The sequence below is a fragment of the Curcuma longa genome, chromosome 16, assembly GCF_044706935.1.
Source record: "Curcuma longa cultivar G26 ecotype Majalengka, Jawa Barat chromosome 16, ITB_CL_G26_1.1, whole genome shotgun sequence".
In the NCBI taxonomy this organism is placed as follows: Eukaryota; Viridiplantae; Streptophyta; class Magnoliopsida; order Zingiberales; family Zingiberaceae; genus Curcuma; species Curcuma longa.
Genome location: NC_133876.1, coordinates 2,683,745 through 2,706,807, shown reverse-complemented (window position 1 = coordinate 2,706,807; position 23,063 = coordinate 2,683,745). Strand labels below are relative to the sequence as shown.

The following is a 23,063-nucleotide window of genomic DNA, read 5'->3' as shown; positions in this document are numbered from 1 at the left end:
GGTCCACACGAGGGATCGGCTGAGACATCCCATCTCTATCGGCAACAGGGGCCGAGCTCCCAGGCCCCTCTACGCCAGGTCAGAACTAGGATCATTACACCAGCCGAGCTCCTTCAGACCTCGGTATCCAATACCCTGCAACTCTCAGGGAAGTAAACTACATCCAAAAGTCGACCTCATGATTTGGTCTCGACATCACATGCCGACCTCATGGCTTGGTCGCAGCATCATATGCTTACCTTAGGATAGGGATCCCGTACTGATTCCTTCAGTAACGAAGCAGGTAACAAGCTCGGGACGGATCGAGCACACCTCACCAGTGCAGTTGAGAATACCTTGCATCCACGCATCTCAACCGCACATATCGACCACTCTTGACGCAGAGATGATACCAACGGATCAATGTGCCTCTTTCTTCTTGTGACTTATCCACAAGAAGCGATGTGTACACCAAGTCTCTTTACTTGGTCCTGACCGATCACATCCATTCAGAAAGGATAAGCCGCCTGGATAAACCATCCGATTTGCGGAATCTGTCACACGCGTGACCCAGTAATTCCGCCCTCTCCTCCAATGACAAGCGCACAGATCCGAAGGTATCGCTCCCTCCTGCCCTATATAAACCCCTCAGGTATGACATTCTAGGCATCATATAATTCTCCAGATACACTTGTATTTTTCTGGTCTGACTTGAGCGTCGGAGTGGCCACGCCGGGATCTCCCGGCGCCCAGCTAATCCGTGCGTTCAGTGCCCCTCTTTCAGGTCCTCTCTCCTCCGTTGTGGAAGCATCGGGTGACGCGGCCTCCCCCTTGTCCGGTGATTCAGCTGTCGTCGTCAAGGAGCCGGAACAGTATAATTTATTTAAGTTGCCATTATTATTATTTATCCAGCTCAATACCATTATTTAGATTTTATTTAGTATTATTTAGATTTTGTATAAAAGGTCTCTCCATTTCTTAAGGTTTTTAGAATGGAGAAAATATAGTAGTTTTGACAATTAATAATTTGCTAACGAATTGTTAGGCCGTGAAGTAGAAATTTGGGATTACTAAATCACATTAAATACTTGTGTCCTTTTGATTATTGTACTCCATTTTAACTATTATTTCAAAATCAATTTTAATATTGAAAACTTAAAGTTTATTTCTGTTGCATATTTTTAAAACACTTTTAAGATCTTTTAATAATGTTATTCATCCCTTCTAACTATCACCTTGATCTTATAATGCTTAGGGTATGATTGCATCAACGATTTCGACTTGTGATAATTAGATTGTCGATAGATTTTATGCACTAGCCGACTAATGGTTAAATTAATAGAATTGTTGTTGGCGAGAAACAAAAACAAACGATAGACTTATTAGGCTGTAAATATCAACTTTGTGAAACAATAGAAAACTATACAATGATTAACAACCATGAAAGGTCTCTTTCTAAGTTTTATTTTTCTCGTATCTTTTTTTTTCTTCTCTCATTCTTTACATCCCTATCCTCTATAGGAAGAATAGTTATGAAAGTTTTCTTCACCTCTAGTGCTATCGAGAAAAAGAAAGTTAGTAGAAATTTCGAGAAGTGATTCATTTGAAAGATCATTGATCGTGGAATAGAAGTTTAAGGGGTTGCCGAACAATATTGTATTGTTGCTTTCAATTTACTTTCATAATTTATTTTCACTTATTATTATTGTCTTATTTTCAATGTGCATACTAATAATGTAGGGAATGAACAAATGCAAGTGAGCAAGAGAGTCCATTCACCCCTCTAGTCTCTCTTTTTGATCCATTAAGTAATATTAGAGCTAGGCTATTCCATAGGATTAACCATCAAATATGCAAAAATTTTGAAAAGATGTCCATGTAGGAAGGATACAACACCACGATGCCCTCGTTCTTTGACAACATCAACTTCACATATTGGAAAGAGTGGAGTATTATTCGATGATGAAGATTGATAATTAATTTATTGTTATAAAGAGTTTTATGATGTTGCTACTTGCTAGATGAGAATGGATAAATTCCTTCTCGATTTACCTCCTCATAAATGGTCGTGTGGCTGATCGTGTGGGGCCGATCGTGTGGGGCCGCTAAGGTGGTGGATTCCACTTTTTGCAGAAGAAAATAATGGATAAATTCCTGATGACTCTTCGTGGACGACTAAAAATAAAAGAGGGGCTAAATGGTGAATATAGACTCTCGCTCGATACAACAAGAAAATCCTATTATAGTTATAATAATTTTCAAGAATATACCATAATTGGTTAGAGGTTATAAAATAATAAGTAAAACGTAAAAATATTTTTATAAAATTACCATCAATTTCTTATTAATATATATATATGCACATTATAATTTTTTTTATAAAAAATTAGGTCATAAAGAATCAAAAAATTTCATATAATTACATATAGGCATGAAAAGCCATCATACATGTTTTCTTATTATTTCATTTCAGGATCCAACAGTGTCGATCATTCTTGAGCATCCGACAGACAAGAACATCGAATCATGGACAAAGATCTAACGGTCGAGTTCCTTCGCTTCGCTATGTGTTTCATTCTCTCCGTCTCCATAATTATAGTAGTTAATTTAGATTGAATCCGTCGAATTGATCCACTCTGTTAAACAATTTAAATAGATTGGGTTGAAATTTTATCAATATATTTTAAAGTGGATTCAAATGAACCAATCCGTCTAGATTCATAATCCGCATAGGTTGATCTGTGATGGACTTAATTAAGTTGATTCGTTAATTAAGAAAATTTATTTATTTTTTAATATTTAAAATTAAAATAGGAAATTTAATGAATTAGTAGATTTAATTCGTCTAAATCATAATTTAAATTTAAAAATTTTAATTTTATTAATTTAAATTTAAAATTTTTAAAGTTTTTTTTTAATTTTTTTGTTAGAGATTCATAAATTAATTCGTTTGTAATCTATTTTGAATTAGATTAGATTTAAAAATTTTCAATCCGTCGTCAATTTTAATGGGCCGGTCCGCCCGCCACCATCCGCAACTGGGGCATTCGTAGGGTCACGCGAAATCGGAACACTCCTTGTCTTCGCTAGCCGCCTCGCCGCCGCCGGTTGAAGGAGAAGCGGTTTAGATCCGCTGGAGGGAGGAGTAAAGAACTCTTCCTACACTCATCTCCACCGGTCCGACACCTCCCCTTATTGCGGTGAGTTCCGACTAACACCTTTCTTCCCTCCTCCTCCTCCTCCTCCTCCTCCTCCATTGCGCTTCGCGTTCCCATCCGCCGCCTACACCTTCTACTATTTAGTCCTCCTCCTCATCCTGCCACCGCCTTATCCTTCCCTTCCTCCTCCATCGACATCACCCCACCTCACCTCCTTTGTCGACGTTCATGCTCATTACGTTTTTGATCGATTCTAAAAGCATCAGGATGTTTTCAAACACTTCCTTCAAATTTATTTCATAAGCAAGACTTCAACTTTTGAGTGTGAGCAAGTAGAGCACGCTCGATGCTGATCCTTTTATAATTTCAACGATTGATTCTGAAATGTATCTCTGCTACTTGCAATCAGTCCATGAACACCTATGGTTTGATTTCTTTTACCCTATGAATAAGGTGGAATTCACATGCTGATAAAATCATAGATTAGCTTGTGTGCCAATCATAGTTAAACAAAAAACACAGATTAATGTTAAAAAGAACTACTAGACAATATTAATCCCACCTAATTGGTTGTTTCAATCATGTGGATGTTCTATTTGGATTCTCTACGTGTGCATTGGTCAAATATCACCACTATATGTTATATAATTATGCTTAATTGTAATTTATTTTGCCTAAGTGAACAAATATGCAAATTTAATTACAAATAACCATCTAGATATTTTTGTTGTGTCTTAAATCAGAAGTTGCTAGAATTTTAGCCTCTCTGCATAGACCTTTTGTTTGCCATGGAGTAGAAAAAATGATTTAAGGGAAAGTTGATGTTTGGTTAAACTAATGCTTCTTTTCTTCAAACACAGAAGATATCAATCCACTCAACTATTGCATTGAGAAATTCAAGACGTGTAATTTTGTTGTTGCTCTTGCAAATTGAACAAAGGTATCTTACAAACTACTACCTTTTTTTTTTTTCGAAATTGTGTTTTTTTTTCTTTCAAATTTCAGTTGCATGTCTTTGTGATAGAGAATGCTCTTAATTTTGTGTTTTAGTGCTCCCATCTTTAGTATTATTTTCTTAGTCGCGATAAATTATTCTTCTTTGACCCAAAGGTTTCTTTTGGTTGCATCCATGAAATAATCAAGTACCAAATAATAAATAACTAATTTAAAGGATGACTATTTTTTTTGGATGGCCAAAAAAAAAGTTTCCCATGGATATTGGGCTAGAATATGATGCTCTAATCATGTGATGGGCAACATGATTGAGGTAAGTATAAGTTAGGACCGATGTTTAGTAGGTCAAGACTGACTGTACACTTGACATTGGACAAAGTTCAAAAGGGTTAATATCGACTAGACATTTGACAGAGGGAAGTCCAACAGGTGTTAGTATTAGTTGAAGTACAATAGGTGTTGGCAATTGAGAAGTTCAATAGCTAGTTGACAAGTGGAAAGTCCAACAAGAAGTTGATAAAGGAAAGTCCAATAGGTGTTGGCAGTGGAAGTCCAAGCAAGTCTACGTAGATCGGATGTTTGGTAGTGGAAATTCACCCGATAAAGGTTAGCCTGAGATTAGGTAAAGGAGGAAGCCTTGGAGGTTGGATATATAAGCATTGAAAGTCTTGGTAAGTTGAGGTTGAATTATACTAAGCAAATGAGTGAGTCCTAGAGATATTGAATCTCTCATCTTTAGAGTTGGATGGAATTAAGGTATAAATGGACTGATGTAAGGTTTCAGTCGAATGATAGTTGTGTAGACCAAGTAGTCAATTTAGGTTGAAATGCTAGCAAACGAAATATTTTTATTCAGGTCTATTGAGGTATCACCAATTGACATTATTGTAATCGTCAAATAAAATATGATTCGAAGAAGTCGACATTTATCACCTATAATTGACGAATGATGGCAGAATAAAATAATCATTGGAATATTCGGTCAAGGATAGATTTTGGATAAATTGTCGATTGATGAAATAATCAATAAAGGAAATGATCATGATCCAAAGAAATTAGTTAAATTGATCTAGATAAGTTGATTGATGGTAAAGAATAGTCAGTCGATGGTAGAGAACACGATTGATGACACAACCAACAAAAGGACTTGACTAAATCTTAAGGAACCAATTTAATTGATCTGGATTAGTTGATTGATGATAAAGAACAATCAATTGATGATTGATATTTTATTTATTTGTCACACACCATTCAAAATTTACATTTTATGATAAAAATCCCTAATTTACACTAAAATAGCATAGTAGAGGGTCCAGATCGTCTCTTTCGTGGATCCAATGATAGGAAGTTTGCATTAGACAACATTAACAAAGGGGTTTTTATTCTCTAGCCTTATTCAATCAAAGAAAAGAATCATGACTAATAATAATTGAGGCCTTATAATACAAGTTTATTCTAACAGAGGGCAACCAAGAAACATTGATACAACAACTATCAATCTAGAAACAATTTAACTATACAAAAATGAAACTAAGCATCCAACTACGCATGTAAACAAATCCAAAATTCTAACGCAATAAAGCTAAAGAAAATGCAATTATGAACTATCAACTACACATATCTACATTATACCAACCAAAATCACAATTCAATAACAACATCAACTAAATTCACAAACACAATTTAATCCAAACATTACCATATTCACAAATTAATCCAAACATTATCATATTCACAATTTAATCCAAACATTACCATATTCATGATAAATCCCAGTCAGTCTCATGGACTCAATCCCTGGGGGTGGCCGGCCCGGTTCCACGGAAGTTTCCCACTGACCACCAGGGTAAATCGGGAAGCGCATACGACAGTCAATCCAGATGCCCAACATCCTTTGATTGCGTTCCCCATTTGGAAGAAAATTCTTGCAAATACGCCGTAGCTGGGGATCGAACCGCGGGTCCCTGGGTCACAACCCGGATGTCCTATCGTTACCATATTCATAATTCATCCAAATGTTAACCCAATTCAAAAATTCATCCAAAATTAACCAAATTCATAAAACTAAATTAAGTTTAAACGTTCTCTAAATCAAACCCAAACAGTACACCACCGACTTGGAGATAGAACTTCTACTTCGGTGAGATCATGAGAACACTCTTCTGTTGGGATGCTCACGCCGACGAAGGAATGGAGGTATCTTCCCCGAAGCTGGATCACTTCAGAGAAGACCAATTGATGTGGTGTGTTTGTCTGAGATTTATTTTTATTACTTTTTCCCTTATTTGTTGTGTCACTAACACCCATCAAAATTAATTATTTATTTTGTTACCAAATACCTATTTATCGCTAATGTGGTATAGAGAGGTCCGGGTCGTCTCTCTAGGACTCAATGATCGGAAGTTATTATAGGCATTTGGTGCAGGGGTTTTATTATTGACTTTGTTTAGTCCTACTATTTACAATAACAAACAACAATTTAACAATCATATTCACAGAAGCTTACAACTTAAAGAATGATCTAACAATTTACAACAACATCTAAATTACAAATCCAATAGTTTATTATACAAATTGCATTTATTAGCATGAGTCGATTTACAATATGAATTGTAACACACACTATGATACAACCTATACATGAACCATGTACAATGAAGAATCTATGTACAACCTAACAACATGATACATCCTAATACAAGATCATTACAAATGAATAAACAAATACAACACAACTTAAACAACTCACCATAACATACATATTATACAAATCAAGCAATATTTACACGAATGGATTGTACAATTTATTACATGTTCAACGAATTAATTAATCAATACAAACCATCATACAACATGGAATACACATCCTATATACAATAATTTTACAAAAGAATACAACACAAACTCTAAAATACATTACAAAACAAAACATACAAGATCCCCACTACGTTTCACAAGTCTTACACCAATCACACAACATCCTATACATGTATTTTACAAACTATACAACCACAATTACCCAAGCTTCACACTAAGTTATTCACAAGCAATATATTCTACACAATAACATATCATCATAATGTACAAATAGTTCATCCACATCAAAGTAAACATGTTCCACACAACCACACCTAATTTACAACATTCTACACTAATCCACATGTCTTTTAAATAAACAAACATCTTTATTAAAATAACGAATTCAATATACAGTGTTATTAGCTATGTACAGAAATTCCCACATATGAATATCTTCAATCAACACATAAGTTCAACAACCAATTCAAACCACAATTCATCAACCGAAGACATCAAACTATCAACATCCACTGTTCTGTTCAAATAGAACCGAACAGATTAACAAGCACAATAACAGGGGGATTTGCATGGTAACCAAAGATCTAGCAAAACAAGAACAATTTGCAATTTAAGCATAGGGTAATGGATGGATCAAGATCAGCTAGGGTTTCCCTTCCCTTTTGGTTCGGAACAGAGGACAGGGGAGATCGTGGAAGTGGATGAAGGCTCCAATCGGCACAAAACCAGAACAACATCCTCCAATTAACACCGCACCAAAATGGAAGTGAATCGCACCAGGGAAAAGAACCCTAGGTGGAACACGACAGAGAGCACGGAACGGGATCCCAATTTTTCGTCCATCGCCAGCTGCAACCAACAAACCAACGTTAGAGAAAGGAATTGAAATTCTTTACCTTGCTGTCTGTGGTGAATGGAGTGGATTGAAGCCAAGCACACAAGTTCTACAGCCTCCGAACCACTTCGGCTCAAGAACAGGGAGCTAGGGTTCGAGGAGATGGAGCGCCGGAGAGTAGAAATGGAGAACCACTCACACCTCACTCTCTCGGGCTAACGACCGTCGAGCACTGGTGACTGGAGAACCACCCACGGCCACCGTTCCGCGACGACGGGGAATCGGATCTCAGTGCCTCCAAACCACTTCGGCGCAGATCCAGCGAAGGCGAAGGCGGCGGCGAAAACTTAAGGAGATGAAGCTGATTTGTGTGACCGGATGATGGAATGAGGGGGACGGTGGCGCGCGACAGAGCCCGACAGTAGATCATCGCGGCCGCGGAGAAGTCGAAAACCTAGAGAAGAAACCGAGCTGCCTTGCAATCGAACCGGCGCTGCGCTTTTGATCTGCCGTGAACTGAACCAGCGTGAATTTGGACTGAACCGGCTGACGGAAATGAACCGGGTTTGATTGTGCTGTGCTTTGGGTTTAATTGGGCTGTGATTTGGGTTTAATTGGGCTATGATTTGAATTGGATTCAATTGCATTGGGCTGCTTGTGCTTGGGCTGGCTGAATCAATTTGAACCGGGTTAACCCAAGTTTGAGTCAAATTTCAAATCTAGTTGAGTTCATTTGATTTTCAATTCGAACCCGACTCTAACCAAGATTCATTTATCTTCCAAATCGAACCTTCAAACATTATTATTTCCATCCTATTTTCCTGCAAAATTAAATGCACAAATTAATATCCATAAATTCCCATAAATTAATTAAAAATAAAATAAGCATTAAAAATTCATCCAAAATTAATATCAGCCCAAAAAAATCTAATTTATTGACAAGAAATATAGTCATAATAGCCCAAAATAATCCTAATTTACCCGGTCAAATAGTCAGTTATCAAATCCCCCACACTTATTCTTTCACGTCTCGTGAAAGCAAACTAATCTACATTATTTTCTAAGGGCTATAGTGGAGCAGTTGACTGATAGTGGAATCCAATGTGTTGATAGACTTGGGTTGAAGTGATTAGAGGAACTAGTCAACTTATGGTTGATTTTGTTGACTCATCGGGTTGAAGGAGATGAAAGCTATATAAAGGGGAGCAAAATGGACATTTGAAAGCTTGCAAAATAGTGACTAGTTAAATCATATTGAGCCTTCCCTTATAATCCTTCAAGCCTTCCTCTCAAAGCTTCTTGTATGCTAGTGTTGTAAGACGTTTCTCAACCTTTGGAGGTTATCTACGAAAGAGAAAGATAGTGGGCAAGAGTAGATATATTTGTAATTGCAGGAACAATCACTATTCACCCCCATCTAGCATATCAGCGATCACACTACACTGGTACTAATATCAATTTAAAGGGATTGGTAGTTCTATAGAGGCTTATACTTGTATATTATTTGAAGAAAATGTTACTAATGACTACCATCTTCAATTCAATCTTTTCTTGAGTTTTCATGATATTATTTTGGATAAAATTGTTTATAGTCAATGATCTTATTTCGGGTTCTACACTACCAAATAAAGTGAATGTTCTAAATCAAGTGGTCGATGCTCTTAATAGAAGATATTCTATACTCATCACTATACAAGTAAAAGGTGTTAGATTTAAAGTGCTTAAAGAACTTTATCAAGATGATCCTTATTTTGGTGAGATTTGGAAAATATGCCAAGATAATCGTTGAGTGAGATAAAACTTTAGCGGTGTTGCAAGAACATTTCTATAACCCTTTCTACCTAAAGATGTTGGACTTTATATCAATTTTCTTATGATCATGAATCATTCAAAGGCCTTCAAAGAATTGGTAAAATGCTTACAAGATTGAACTTCCTGGACAATATGGTGTTTTAGCTAATTTTGTTGTTGTGGATACTATGTCTTGTCATAGAGAACATGAAAATGCAAACTTGAGCATGAGTTCATTCAAACCAAGGGAGATTTATGCAGATTACCAATGTGACTTCTTAACTTCTTGATCCTTTGACACTAGACCGTTCCGATCACTCGACTCTTTGATTGTGGTGTTTAAAGCAACTCAAAAAGTGCAGCAAAGGTACATCAATATAGTCAAACGTTGGAAAGATTTATCATATGGAATGCAAACATGCAAGCATGTCTATTTTGGAACTTGGAAAGCTTATTTTGGTAGCTGAATGTTTTTATTAAATTAATGTAGGAACTTGAGTTGTACATGCACAATTTTTATTGAAATTATATAGGGTTTACTTGCTCTCTAGTCTTTGTAAGTATATAAAAGTACCATTATAAATCTTTTGGAGGATAGTTTGAGAGAATGAATATTAGTTTATTCTCCTCTTTTTGAAGATTGATTTTTCCATCTCTTCAAGGTAGATTCCTTTTCACTTTTTTGAAGGTGGTTTTACCCCCATTTCTCTCTTGGTGGATTTCCTGCAAGAAGAAGAGTTTTCTTTGCTGTGCTTGGTCTATGGAATATAGTGTCGACTATTACCTTATCTGCAACTTGTGCTTCCTCATCCATCCAGTGTCGGTAAATCTGCTGGTGTGGCTCAAAATTTTAAAGTAATTCAAAACCTTATCTCATAAGAGACAGAATCTACAAAGTAAAAAAAACAATCATTGTATTATTTATTGTACGATGAAAACAATGAGTGAACTCATTTTAGGTCTTGTGATAACATGTCTCGTAACATCTTAAAATTGATTATGCTAGCTAAAATTAGTGAAAGTAGAAACAATTTTTTTATTCTAAACAGTAACAAAATAAAATAAAAATTAGATTACGAAGCCATGTTTCATAACAACTTTTCTTGCATCGATAGGTTTTCTCGTAGACCATGCCAAAGTCAAGTAAATTGCAATTTTCATGTTATTCTTGTTATAAATTGTGACAAATTTGTTTAATTACAAGCTTGGTCAAAATGGCTTGTGAAATGTATTTGCTGTCTGCTTCACTTGTCAAAACAGTTGAGCAGTATCCAATATTGTTTAAGAAGATATCCCTTAAAAGTTCAGGTATAATAATGTTATTTTTCCAAATAGTTTTACTTTATCCTTTTGTGCATCTAGATCATTATGAAGCCCATGGTTTTTGGTACAATCAAGAACCAGATGGAAGCGAAGGATGGCAATTGGTATAAGAATGTTCGTGAAATATATGCCGATGTAAGATTGGTTTTCACTAATGCAATGAAATACAACGATGATCAAAGTGATGTTCATGTAATGGCAAAGTCATTGCTGGAAAAATTTGAAGAGAAGTGGCTACAATTGCTAGATGAAGTTGCTGAAGAGGTTGAGCTGAGCAACTCTTATTTCTTCTCCCATCTTCTTTATGTCTCCCAGTCTAACATTTTGTCTCTGATTTTCTTCATGGATATTAGTTTCTGTTAACAGCATCAAATTCATCATAATATCTTTTTGTTATCTCTTCTCATTTTCTGGGTTTACTTGCTAGGAAGCAAGGCAAAAAAATGAGGAAGCTCAAACCCTTGCAAATATGCGGAATTCTCGAAAGGCTGCATATTCAAAAATAGCTAGAGAAACATACAATGAGGTAGCCTGAAATCTTTATATACTCAGAATGTGTTCTCGTTACTTTCCATTTCCGGGCAATTGTTGTATTTTTTTTTCCCACTCTAGTGGTAAGGCTGGAGTTATGTGACTTCGTTAATATTATCTTGGTACCGGTTAACAGGAACTAATCGTGCTTGAGCAAAACTCTATTTTTTCCTAATTCTTTAGTCAAATTTTCAGCTTGATGAACTCAACTCGCAATTGGAAGAGCTAAGGGCAATGGTAATAAAGAAATGCAGGTAAACAATTTTGCCCCATCCATCATCCTTATAGAATATTATATGCACACAAACATACACTTTTTTCTGTTTTTTTTTTGAAAGATTTAATTTAGCTAAACTGCTGAGCATCTATTGACATTTTGAAGTTTTGTCATTCAACAGATGCAGGACAAGCATTAGAAAACCAGCCTGACCTTATATCATTCTTAGCTACAAAATTCACTTGTGATTAAGTAGCAAAATATCTGATTAATATATGAATACCATGTAGGATGATAAGGCAGATAGAACTCCTGGGGAAGTTTTTGATATAGTTTCAGTCAAGGTTTAAAAAATCATTCCTAGGTAGGATATTGATCCCCAACCCAGAAACTGTATTGATGCCTTGTTGGCATGCTGGCAGTTGGTTTTGGTGGCTCAGATTAGGAGGATGGAGGCATCAAAAAGAAGAATCCTATCAGATTCTTTTTGTCTTGATGGTTTCTCTCCCTAACCCTATTCACCTCCTCATGTCATCTGGAGCATATTGCAATGGAAGCATCAAAGAGTTGGTTTACATGTCTTGCACATGTTCCGCATACCAATTAGCTGGAAGAATGATATGCTTCATTTATGCTAACTGAAGGGATTTTTATAACATTATATATTCACTTCATGCCATCTATATCAACCATTCATCCTATTTTAGATAATTGTATTTTTCTCCTTAGTTCTTAACTTCTGTACAACTAATTTTAATGGTTATTTGAACTTCCATAGTAGACATTTATACCAACTTAAGACAGTTATTATGTAATTTCATAAATGAGTTATGCTTATTAAGTACAGATGTAAGATTGAAAATTTTCCCTTGTGGCTAGAGAAATATGATTGTAGTCGTACCTCCATGCAAAATTTTTCTTCAGTTTTGGAAATAATAAAACAATTCCAGCACACGTGAGGGTTTTTAGGGATCTATTTATAAAATATGTTAGGAACCTCTGTGTAAACAAAAGGATCTATAGGGTGTAAATTGTAAAGATATAATAATGACTATAAATAGAGGTAAAGGGCAGTACCGAGGGATTAAGCTGATTATAACATGCTATCACAGCCCCATGATAACTGGAAAATAACCTGATGATGTCACACTGCTAAGATAAAATCACAAGCAAGAGATGAAATTGCAAGATGCAAGATGCTAGCATCAATCTGATTGCCTGAGCTAGCATCTTGCAATTTCATCTCTTGCTTGTGATTTTATCTTAGCAGTGTGTCATGATCAGGTTATTTTCCAGTTATGTTTTCCATCACCTACTCTGTCAATTTCCTCTCAGTTGCATGTCTCAACCCATCAACTGGCTTGCTGTGAGCAGGAATCATTTGTCAGTTCTGATTTCCATCACCCACCTCTGGCAATTCCCTCTCAGCCATGCTTCCCAACCGCTCAACAATAGCGCCATGAGCAGGGATCCTTTGCCAGTTCTTTTGGTAATTGGGTTCATAGGCATCTTCCTTTGAAAGAAAGATCACAGGGCATTTCTTTTCTGACTGTCTCTGAGAAGCCCTTGAAGTACTTACCTTATTCTTCACATTTTCTGCAAAATAAATGTAGTCTCTTTCATAGAGAACCCACCAATTTCTCATCTCTGGGAAATCTTACAACTATGCAGAACTTCACAACAGTTGACCACTGCATCACAGTTGTTATGTCAGAACCTACAGTTGTTACAATTAAAAACAGAGCTAACTGAAAACTACAACAGAAACAAATTGAAAGATAACTTCAGTCAATGAAAAAAATAGTTTTATCCCTTTGCTTCAATGCATAGTTACCACTTCCTATGTGAAAACCATTGATAAACATGGAGTTTCTCTGCTGTTGGGAACTGCTGATTTATCTATTGTCATTATTTCCTTTTTGTTCATTTTCTATGGAACATGTGGATTAGATTTACCATCTTTACAAAACCAGAAAAGTGTAACTTTTTGCATTCGATCTTTGGATGTATGCACGTTAAAATTTTCCCACATAAGTAATTCCCAATTTTGTTTTTCTGCCTATTGGGTTTGGTGCACTATTCTGGGATGTGCATATCAAATAAACTCCTACCTGAATCTGAAAATATTTCATCTTAATGAATTTTTAATAAGGATCACATATTGCATCAATTTCCAGTTCCACTTAAAGGAAGATTATTTCAAACTTGAAAGTTGGTAAGATAATAGATAATTGAATATCACATGATTACAAACATTCTAGTTTTTCTTGTTCCTCTTCGCTTGCCAACATATTTAATGGTATAAGAAATTCTTTCCACTTATTTAAAGAACATTGAAATACTAGTTTCACTTTAGAAAATGTAATCTGTTATTTTGTCAGCAACATAACATTACTTCTAGCAAACTGGCTATCATACAATACTTCCAACTTAAATATAGGACACCCGCAATTGTCTGCAGATGGTATAACCTCTTTCATTTAGTCTGGCCATCATGATTTTCCAGCAGTGTGAAAGTGAACCACGATTATGATGGTGTGACTAATGTTTAAATTTATTTGTTTCAGAAAAATGACTACAGAGGAGAAAAGGAAACTTGGGGTTGGCCTTAGCACTTTATCTCCTGAAGATCTTAACAAGGCTCTAGAGATTATAGCTGATGACAATCCTAGCTTCCAAGCTACTGATGAAGTAGTGGACCTCGATTTGGATGCACAGGTATTTCTTTTTCTCTTTACATATTGTGTTACTGTACTAGAAAAACTAGCCAATGCAGTTAAGAGAACTAACCTCACCTAAGCTCAATGTTGTCTTATAGACCTTTGGGATTGAAATTGCAACTTTTGCTAGTGGGTCACTACGTTCTTAAGAGTCTTTCCATTTGTCACTACTTTTCCAGTGACAGTGCATATGATTTTCACAGTTTGCCAGTGACAGTGCATATGCTCTTTCACAGATGTGCTAAAAGTGATTCATTTTACTCTTCACGTTTCAGATACCAATCTGAAGTTCGTACTGATAACATGTTCTTATTTTGCCATTCTGATAGTAGCCTTCTTCGGGGCATTATTATCACTTATCAGAGAATTCAATTTGCTTCTCTTTATATTGGTGCAGAGTGAAAGCACATTGTGGAAGCTCAAATTCTTTGTGAAGAGGGCATTAGAGAATCAAGTAAAGAACTCTGCAAGAAAGCCGGATGACAACTTGAAGCGAAAGAGAGAGAGATTATTTGTGAAGCTTTGGTGAAGAGTGCAGCAAAGAAGAGAAACAAAAAGCTTTCGGCCTTATGATGTTGCTTGATCTTATACATGTAAATGTAACCATGTTTTTGTCGCTAAAATAATTTAGCAGGAACTTTTGAAGTAGGTTGCCTTTATTGTTGCCCAAGATGTTCGAAAGTTTTTTTCAACCTTTAAACAGCTTTTGACAGAGTTAATACTTATGGCAAACTAATTAAAAAGTTTAGCAATATATATATAAAGAATTTAAATTAGAGAGTTTTGATGATGTGTGCTGCGCGATTGTATTTGCGCGACTCCTGCGCGCCTGCTGACGTGGCGCGCCTCTCCTCTTCGCGTGCGTGGCAACGAAGCCGCGTTGGCTTTTCGAAACCCAAAATAGAGAAATCGCGCCAGCTGACCCGTAAACCCTAAACCTTTCGCGATTTCTACGAGACCACCGCCCAAAGCGAAGAAATCGCGCCTCTCCTCCGTATACCCTAAACCCATCGCGCTGCTCGCCGTCAACCTCCACGCCGCCCAGAAGCAGAGGAATCGCGTAGCCTCTCCGTAAACCCTAAACACTTCCCGATCTTTGCTTTACTTGGTTACGAGACGTCGGGGCCCAGCTCTGCGAGGCTACGAGTTGCCGCGGGAAGACGTTGGCACCCGAGCTCTGCAAAGCTACGAGTCGCCGCCGTCGCCTTCGTCTGGTCCACTCCGCCGTCGCCGTTCTTTCGCCGCGGGAAGACGCCGCCGCCCGAGCTCTGCGAGGCTACGAGTCTGGTCCACTCCGCTGTCGCCTTCGTCTGGTCCACCCTTGCCGTAGCCGTCCATTCGCCGCGGGAAGATGTCGCCGAAAGTCAGCTGAGCCACGCCGCCGGAATCTTGCCCTAAGCCTTCTCTGCTTTGCCGGTAAGGGTATAGATAGAGATGGTTTAGAGTCCTCATTTTCATTGCCACTCTACGATGCCGTAACCTCTTTTTCTCAGTCTTTTGATGAAAGTTTTTGTGATTCTTTTAGAAGTTTCGGTTCAGCTTCAGCTTAGGACAATATTTCATCACAGTCCTTTGTCAAGGGCTCCCTTGTTCCTGATCCAGTCAACTGTAACAAGTCATTTCATGCCAGAGTTTCTTTTAGGGATGAAGGTCCACCTGGGAAAGTAAAATATTCTGTGACTTGTTATTTTGCAAAACGCTTTGATGCTCTAAGAAGAGCTTGCTGCCCCTCTGAGATTGATTTTATAAGGTCTCTTAGTCGGTGTAAGAATTGGGCAGCACAGGGTGGCAAGAGTAATGTATTTTTCGCAAAATCACTTGATGGCAGGTTTATAGTGAAACAGGTAACCTAAACAGAATTGGAATCATTTATGAAGTTTGCCCCCGAGTATTTCAAGTATCTTTCAGAGTCAATCGCCACAAGAAGCCCAACATGCCTCGCAAAGATCCTCGGTATTTATCAAGTAAGCTTAATTGCTATTGTATAGTTCCTAATGATTTTTTAAAATCAGGAAAAAATCACCAAATGAGATTTTTGAATTATTTGGATGATGAACACATTACGGGCTAACTAATCTTCCCCTTCCTGTATAGCTCTTTCCCTTGTTCTACATGTCTATTTATATGTTTTTGCTGATGTTACACTTATTCTATGTTTTTTATATATTTGATCGGCAATCTTCTTCTGTTTGATCAAGCCACATTTGTTTGAAAGATTCAATTTAGAATATTGATTCAGAGAGTTGGTGATATCGATCAGCAAGAAGGATATCAGACCTATTTATTGCTAGGGAAATATTTTTTTCCCCATCAACTCCTGCATAACAGAATCTTTAGAAAATTCTGTTCTTCAATTACTGATTTGTTTAATGCTTCCATCATGATTTGTTATTTGATAGGTTTCTTCGAAAAACCTCAAGGGTGGAAAAGATTTAAGGACGGATGTGCTGGTGATGGAGAATCTTCTATTTAGAAGGAACATTAAAAGACTGTATAACCTAAAGGGATCCTCAAGATCACGCTACAATGCTGACTCGAGTGGAACTAACAAAGTACTGCTCTAACAATGGTCACCTCCTGTGGCTACCCCTAACAATTCAAAGTCTGAGGCATGCGAAGAAAAACTGCAGAGTGCAACGATGAAAGCCTAGTGCAGAGCTAAACAAATTTGCATAGCAATGTTTTCTCTGTTGTGTTTTCTAGTGTAGGATTTCGATTGGATTTAACATTTGCAAATTCTCTGTGCTTGAAACTTTGGCATGGCTTGTAGTTTGATTGAGCTCGAAAAACAGTGATACAGAGAGACAGATTTGTACAAAAACCTATGTGATTTCATAAATATATACTTTTTTTTGATCCTGAAAGTTGCAATTTGCATTATTGTTGCACCTTGTTGATGATTGTAAAATGATCCACACATAGATGACTAATGACCCTCGAGTAATGGTGTAGTTGAAAGTGCTTAGTGGTTTACTTAAATATTCATGGTTCGAATTTCAACTACAATATATTGTAGAATATTTTTTCCAATAGGATGAAAAATCTAAAACATTGATTGTTGAACAGTGAATCGAGTGTAAGAATGAATCAGTCACTTTCAAAATTAATTGGATTAAAATTATACCTATTGAAAGGAAACTGTAAAAAACCCATTTAGGATGATAAGAATGTATACTTAGATGTCTAATATGTCTCAATGAGACAATATGAGGATTATATAACCGATCTCACTTGACAAGATAAGATTTAATTGTTGTTTGTATAAACTATTTTATATAATATCAATTCCATTTCAGAATTCAATGATACCACAGAACTAATAGTTGGATCCAGTATAATATCCACAAATCTCTCACAATCTTTCTTTTATTGTATTTTCTGAAACAAAAAAAACTTAAATAACATACTATTGCCATCCAATGAAGGGAATACATGAATGGACGATGAGTTTTATTTCAACAAGATGATGATAAAACTGAATAGTTCCTCAAAAATCAGAGCATGAAGACGGCCGACTGTTGCAGTAGTGGTAGTGGTCGCGGCTCAATCGCAGAACTCCTCTATGAATGATTCATGAAATGCACTCAGCCTGGAGATGATGTCTGGGATCTTATCTTCTTGTGGCAGGATTGTGCACCTTATATGATATGTTCCAGGGACCTTTTCGAGATGGATAAAAGAAAATATACGTCTCAGGCTACCAACACTCCAAAGAGAAACATTCGCAAACAGAATTAGAAGTAGACTCACCTGCCCGAATCCAGATCCAAGTACGACGATAATGCCAGTAGCATCAAGAAGGCGGCAAGCATAGAAAGCATTTGGTGCTGCATTGACTGCTTTGGCAGCTTCAATTGCCTTGCTCGGTAGATGCAGACGAGGGAATAGATACATTGCACCCTCAGCCTTGTTGCATGTAACAGCTTCTAAGCTGTTAAATGCATCCTCTAAGGCCTGCAAGAAAAGAAAAAACTGAGAATTTTAATCGACAAGCACTGTATTACCACACTGCCACTTTTCTGTGGATTGTTCTTGCTGAAGATACAATTTCTGTTTCTCTTAGATGCAAGTAAACTCAGCAAAAGGTTATGACTGAAGATCAGATAAGCAAAGATATATTAATACCTTTGCGCGTTGGGCTAATGATGAAAGAATCCCACTTTTTTCTGCATTGAAAGATTCATATGATTCATCTCCAACCTGCACACGCATCCAAGATTAGTTCTTGCTATGATAAATTGAACAATAGCAAGTCTTGGAAATGTAAAATTGAACAGAATGGTTCACCTTCAGAGGGTTCATGACAAGACTAGCTAGGAAGCTTCCAAATTTATCAGCAAAGATGGGAAGCTGTAGAAGGTGATGCGATGGCTGAAACTTGAATTCTTCAATGCTAGGCGATGATCAACCATATCTATCTGCAGAAAGTAAATTTACAATAAAAAACAAGGGAAGAAGCATGCACATAAGGGCCGAAGGAAAGATGATTGCATTACGATTTGGTAATGAAGCTTACATCTAGAATACATACTGCTTCTATTTGGTGGAGGAGCTCCATGATTCCGTGGAAGAAAAAGAAGAATGTATAGGCGTCAGGTGTAATTAAATAAATATAGTTTTTGAAGCAATACACATTATTGTCAATATGAAAGTAATCAAACAACAAACAAGAAACTAAAGCATAGTAACTTTTTAAATTACTTTCCAATGAAAAAAAAAAGAAAATGAAATTTACCTGAAATTTGCCAGGATGCTCTGGTACAACACTAGAACTTGCTGAAGTTCAACATATCAAATCGTGTGTAAAAAGGTCAACTGCATTTGCATTGGGAAAGAAATCAGAAAAAACCACTTAATAACTAGTATTTGAGTGCTGATAGTATGGCAGATAAGACCCAATTATTGGGGTATGCGCCTCCAGCAGGGTATGCGCCATAGCTAACCAAAACAAAACATCAACATTTAAAAACAAAAAAGGATAGGTTGCTCAGATTGATCAAATTACTGAGGTTAGATGTGCAAACCTTGAGATGGAAAAGGAAAAGATCTGTCAAGACGGGGATGAGGGCATCCTCTGGTGTCAAAATATAAAGCATCTTCTCCCTGCAGCAATAGTAGCATGCAAGGATATGATCAGAAAAGATCAAGGTGGAATTGCACTATAAAACAGTAATTACCAGATAAAGAAGGAATGTTTTGCTCTAGCCACATGTGGATAATCTTGTACCATAGGACCTGGTTATGCAAAAAAAATACAAGTGAAAAGTAACTCATAAAATCATTAGAAGTAATAAAAAAATGTTCATAAAACTAAATGTTAAACTTGAGTGAGAAAATAGGAAAACAAAGCAGCATCATAAGGCTAGTCTATATGGTAAGTAGACAAAGTAAAATGGTACAGATATGCATGATACAGATATGCATCTAGTAAAAATGAGAGCATCGAGTAAAATGGTAAAAATCTTATTGAAAATATTGTGTTAGCACTATATCTACCACATTTTTTGAGCAATTTCATTTACTATATTATGTGTAAGCTTGGGGAACCAGAGCATCGAGAAATTTGATTAGGAACTCATCATAGGTACAATCCAATTCCATGAATGATCAGTGATAGAATAGATCAAGAGTTTTCCATGAAGAAATGCAAAGACAGCATCTCATCAGACAAAATATAATAAAGACCATAATAATACCTCAATATGTAACCCTAAAGGTGTTTTTGATGAAGCAACTTCTTGTGTTGATGCTTCACCATGTGCCTGAATATAGTATAATATATTGTCTGTGTAAAAAAATAACTTGATAAAAAAACTATAGGTATTTGCTTAAATGTAGCATTGATCAAAGGAAAAGTAAATAGGTATTTGCTTAAATGTAGCTGATAAAAACAATTAAGACAATATGTTTATCAGAATTTTGGTGCATCTATTGGAATCTTATTATACAAGAAGAAAGACAACATTAGCAAACCTTGGTAAAATTGGCTTTAGTGAAGTTTTTGAAGATATCTAGTTGTGTGTGTGTTTTTTTGGGAATATTTCAAAGTGCATTTCAACAAAAAGAATATTTGTTGAGAATGTCCCCATCCCATTCAATTTACATCCACAGATTATACTTATTTTCACTTTTACTGGGTCTGCTCTGGGCATGTTTCTTATGGCAAAAAGACCTGCAGAAGGAAGAAGGGTGGAGGTAGGTAGAGAATCACCTTTCCATTTCTTTGGATGAAGCCTTGATGTTCCTCCGTGAGAAGGCTGAGAGTACCTTGAGAAGCACCAGCGTGGAGCCGCTCCGGTGAGCCACCACCATCAAGGTCTTCGAAGGCACCGCCTTTGGGCACATGGAGGAGAGGGCGCGGCTAGGGCGAGAGGGTGGCTGATCACGCGACGGAGCTCACGCGCTGGCGGTGTGCTTCGATGACCTCTCTGGCGGCGGAAGCGATGGTGGAGGCGAAACCTAACCTCGGGCCTGAACGCAGCGACGGCGAGAGGAGCGGTGGGTGGAGGAGGGGGCTGCTCGCAGAGGGACGTGCAGGGCTATGGCGGACCGAACGAGCGACGCCGAGCTGCTCGCAGAGGGACGGGCGAGCAGGGCGATGGCGGGCCAAACGCAGTGACGCCGGACGCGATGGCGAGAGGGGCGATGGCGGGCCGAACGCAGCGACGCCGGGCACGATGGCGAGGAGCGACGGGCGAGGAGGGGGCTTCGGCAGCTTGAATCGGCGATTTGGCCGCGCGATTTTGGGAGAGGCGCGATTTTGGGGAAGCGAAGGCGCGAATAGAATTCGAGTCTTTTAGGGTTTTCCGCTCCACGCTCCCAGCCACGTCGGCAGGCTCCGCGCGATGCCAGCTCGGAGTCGGGAGGCTCCGCGCGATGCCAGCTCGGAGTCGCGGATATGTCGCGCAGAGGAGTCGCGCGGCATATCAATTTTGTATATATATATATATATATATATATATATATATATATATATATATATATATAATGTGTTGTTAATAATAGTTTTTACAGCGCACCTAATATGTGCACTGCTGATAACTGGTTTTCCCAACCCGCTCGAACTGGTTTTCCCAGCCCACTCGCCCGCTCATTAGGTTTTCCCCTCTCGCCTCTGTTACGTGAGTTCTTCCTCGACGGTGCTCGACTGCGCTCGCTTGCCTCTGTTACGCGAGGTCCCCTCCCCTCTCTGTTCCGCTCAACGCCCTCTCCGCTCCTCTCCGCCCGCCCTCTCTGTTCCTCTCCGACCGCCCTCTCCAGCCGCCCTCTCCGCCCGACCTCTCCGTTTCCCCGTCCTCTCTGTTCCTCTTCACGCGATCGAGCTCGGTTTCTCCTTCCTCTCCACCATTGCAACTCCCCCTCCATCCGTGCTCGCGCCGATCAGTCCGTTCTCGCGCCGGTCAATCCGTGCACTGGCAGTTCATCCTGAGTCCGTCCTCCGGTCATTCGTTGCAAGCTCCTCTCCAGGGCCTGTTTTCCTCCACCGTGTCCATTCTCCTCAGTCCTATTTCCTCCCCTTACAGCAGCAATAAAAGGTATTTCCTCCACTTACAGCAGCAAAAGTTAATTCCTCCGGCCGTCTGTTGCATCTTTTGAACCCTCGGATGATTACACCTGCGGCTGCTCTTGATTGCATCAGAGCTTTAGCATGTCGTGCATTGCTTGGTTTAGCAAGAGATGAATTAATTGCACACATATTAACCAATTTGCAGGTTGTGAACTTGCTATATGAAATTTATTTTGTGGTGCTTGAAATAAAAATTCACGCCCTTGATGCACCTCTAATTTGTTTAAAGATTCATTCTTTGTTAGCAGCACTTTGAATGATCGTTTTTCTTTTGGTTTTATTATCTGAACCAGATGAAAATTTACCATCTTTTTGTTGGGTTGCAAGGGTACAAACATAGTCCCACATCTAAAACACATGAGAAAGATCATGGATTTAAAAGGGTGAAAAGTATCTCCATTGGCATGAGGCCTTTTGGGGAGAGACCAAGAACAAAGCCATGAGGGCTTAGGCCCAAAGTGGACAATATCATGCCATTGTGGAGATATTTTAATTCCATCCGGACTAACAAGTGGTATCAGAGCCATTGAGAGATCTTTCGACGGCGTCGGGCGGAGCAGCGCAAAATCACAATCAACACTTTTTTTTTCGAGCGAAGCAGAGAAGAAGAAGAAGAGGAAGGAGGATTCTTCTTTCAGCAAGCAGACGCAAGGAATCGCAACGCCGGTGTCAGGTATCAGAATTATCCCCTTCAATGGAATCCGAAAGTAATTTTGTGCAACCTGCGATTCCACGCTTTGATGGTCACTATGACCATTGGAGCATGCTCATGGAAAATTTCTTAAGGTCCAAAGAATATTGGACGGTCGTGATTTCTGGAGTAGAAAAATCAAAAGAAGATGCTGCGCTACAGAAGAGCAATTGAAAGATCTTAAAGCAAAGAATTATCTCTTCCAAACTATAGATCGTTCAATCTTGGAAACCATTCTCTGTAAGGATACTGCAAAAGATATCTGGATACTATGAAAAAGAAGTACCAAGGCATGACAAGAGCTAAGAGGCAGCAGCTTCAAGCACTTCGTTCAGAGTTTGAAATGCTCCAAATGAAATCAGGAGAATCAGTTTCAGAATATTTTCAAGAACAATGACAATCGTCAATAAAATGCGGATCCTTGGTGACAAGACAGAGGATGTTCTCATCATCGAAAAAATCCTTCGATCTATGACACCA

At 38.1% G+C, this 23,063-nt stretch overlaps 2 protein-coding genes across 3 annotated transcripts; one reads left to right on the top strand and one right to left on the bottom strand.

Annotated features, from left to right (window-relative positions):
* The first annotated feature begins 3,025 nt into the window (after window positions 1-3,025).
* LOC141847933 (transcription factor GTE6-like) lies at window positions 3,026-15,064 on the top strand. The gene is made up of 7 exons (XM_074736042.1): window positions 3,026-3,179; window positions 3,998-4,077; window positions 10,897-11,121; window positions 11,285-11,383; window positions 11,584-11,642; window positions 14,173-14,323; window positions 14,723-15,064. Exons 3-7 carry the CDS (start codon window positions 10,903-10,905, stop codon window positions 14,852-14,854), a joined length of 660 nt encoding a protein of 219 aa, XP_074592143.1. The 5' UTR covers window positions 3,026-3,179; window positions 3,998-4,077; window positions 10,897-10,902; the 3' UTR covers window positions 14,855-15,064.
* A 2,617-nt stretch (window positions 15,065-17,681) lies between these two features.
* LOC141846921 (alanine aminotransferase 2-like) lies at window positions 17,682-18,917 on the bottom strand. 2 transcript variants are annotated; one of them, XM_074734946.1, is made up of 5 exons: window positions 18,842-18,917; window positions 18,613-18,743; window positions 18,451-18,525; window positions 18,076-18,279; window positions 17,682-17,985 (listed from the first exon to the last, which is right to left on the bottom strand). In XM_074734946.1, exons 2-5 carry the CDS (start codon window positions 18,625-18,627, stop codon window positions 17,869-17,871), a joined length of 411 nt encoding a protein of 136 aa, XP_074591047.1. In that variant the 5' UTR covers window positions 18,628-18,743; window positions 18,842-18,917; the 3' UTR covers window positions 17,682-17,868. The 2 variants fall into 2 exon arrangements, with proteins under 2 accessions (XP_074591047.1, XP_074591048.1); XM_074734947.1 differs by lacking the exon at window positions 18,842-18,917 and having other exon boundaries at window positions 18,613-18,745.
* Window positions 18,918-23,063: the final 4,146 nt, after the last annotated feature.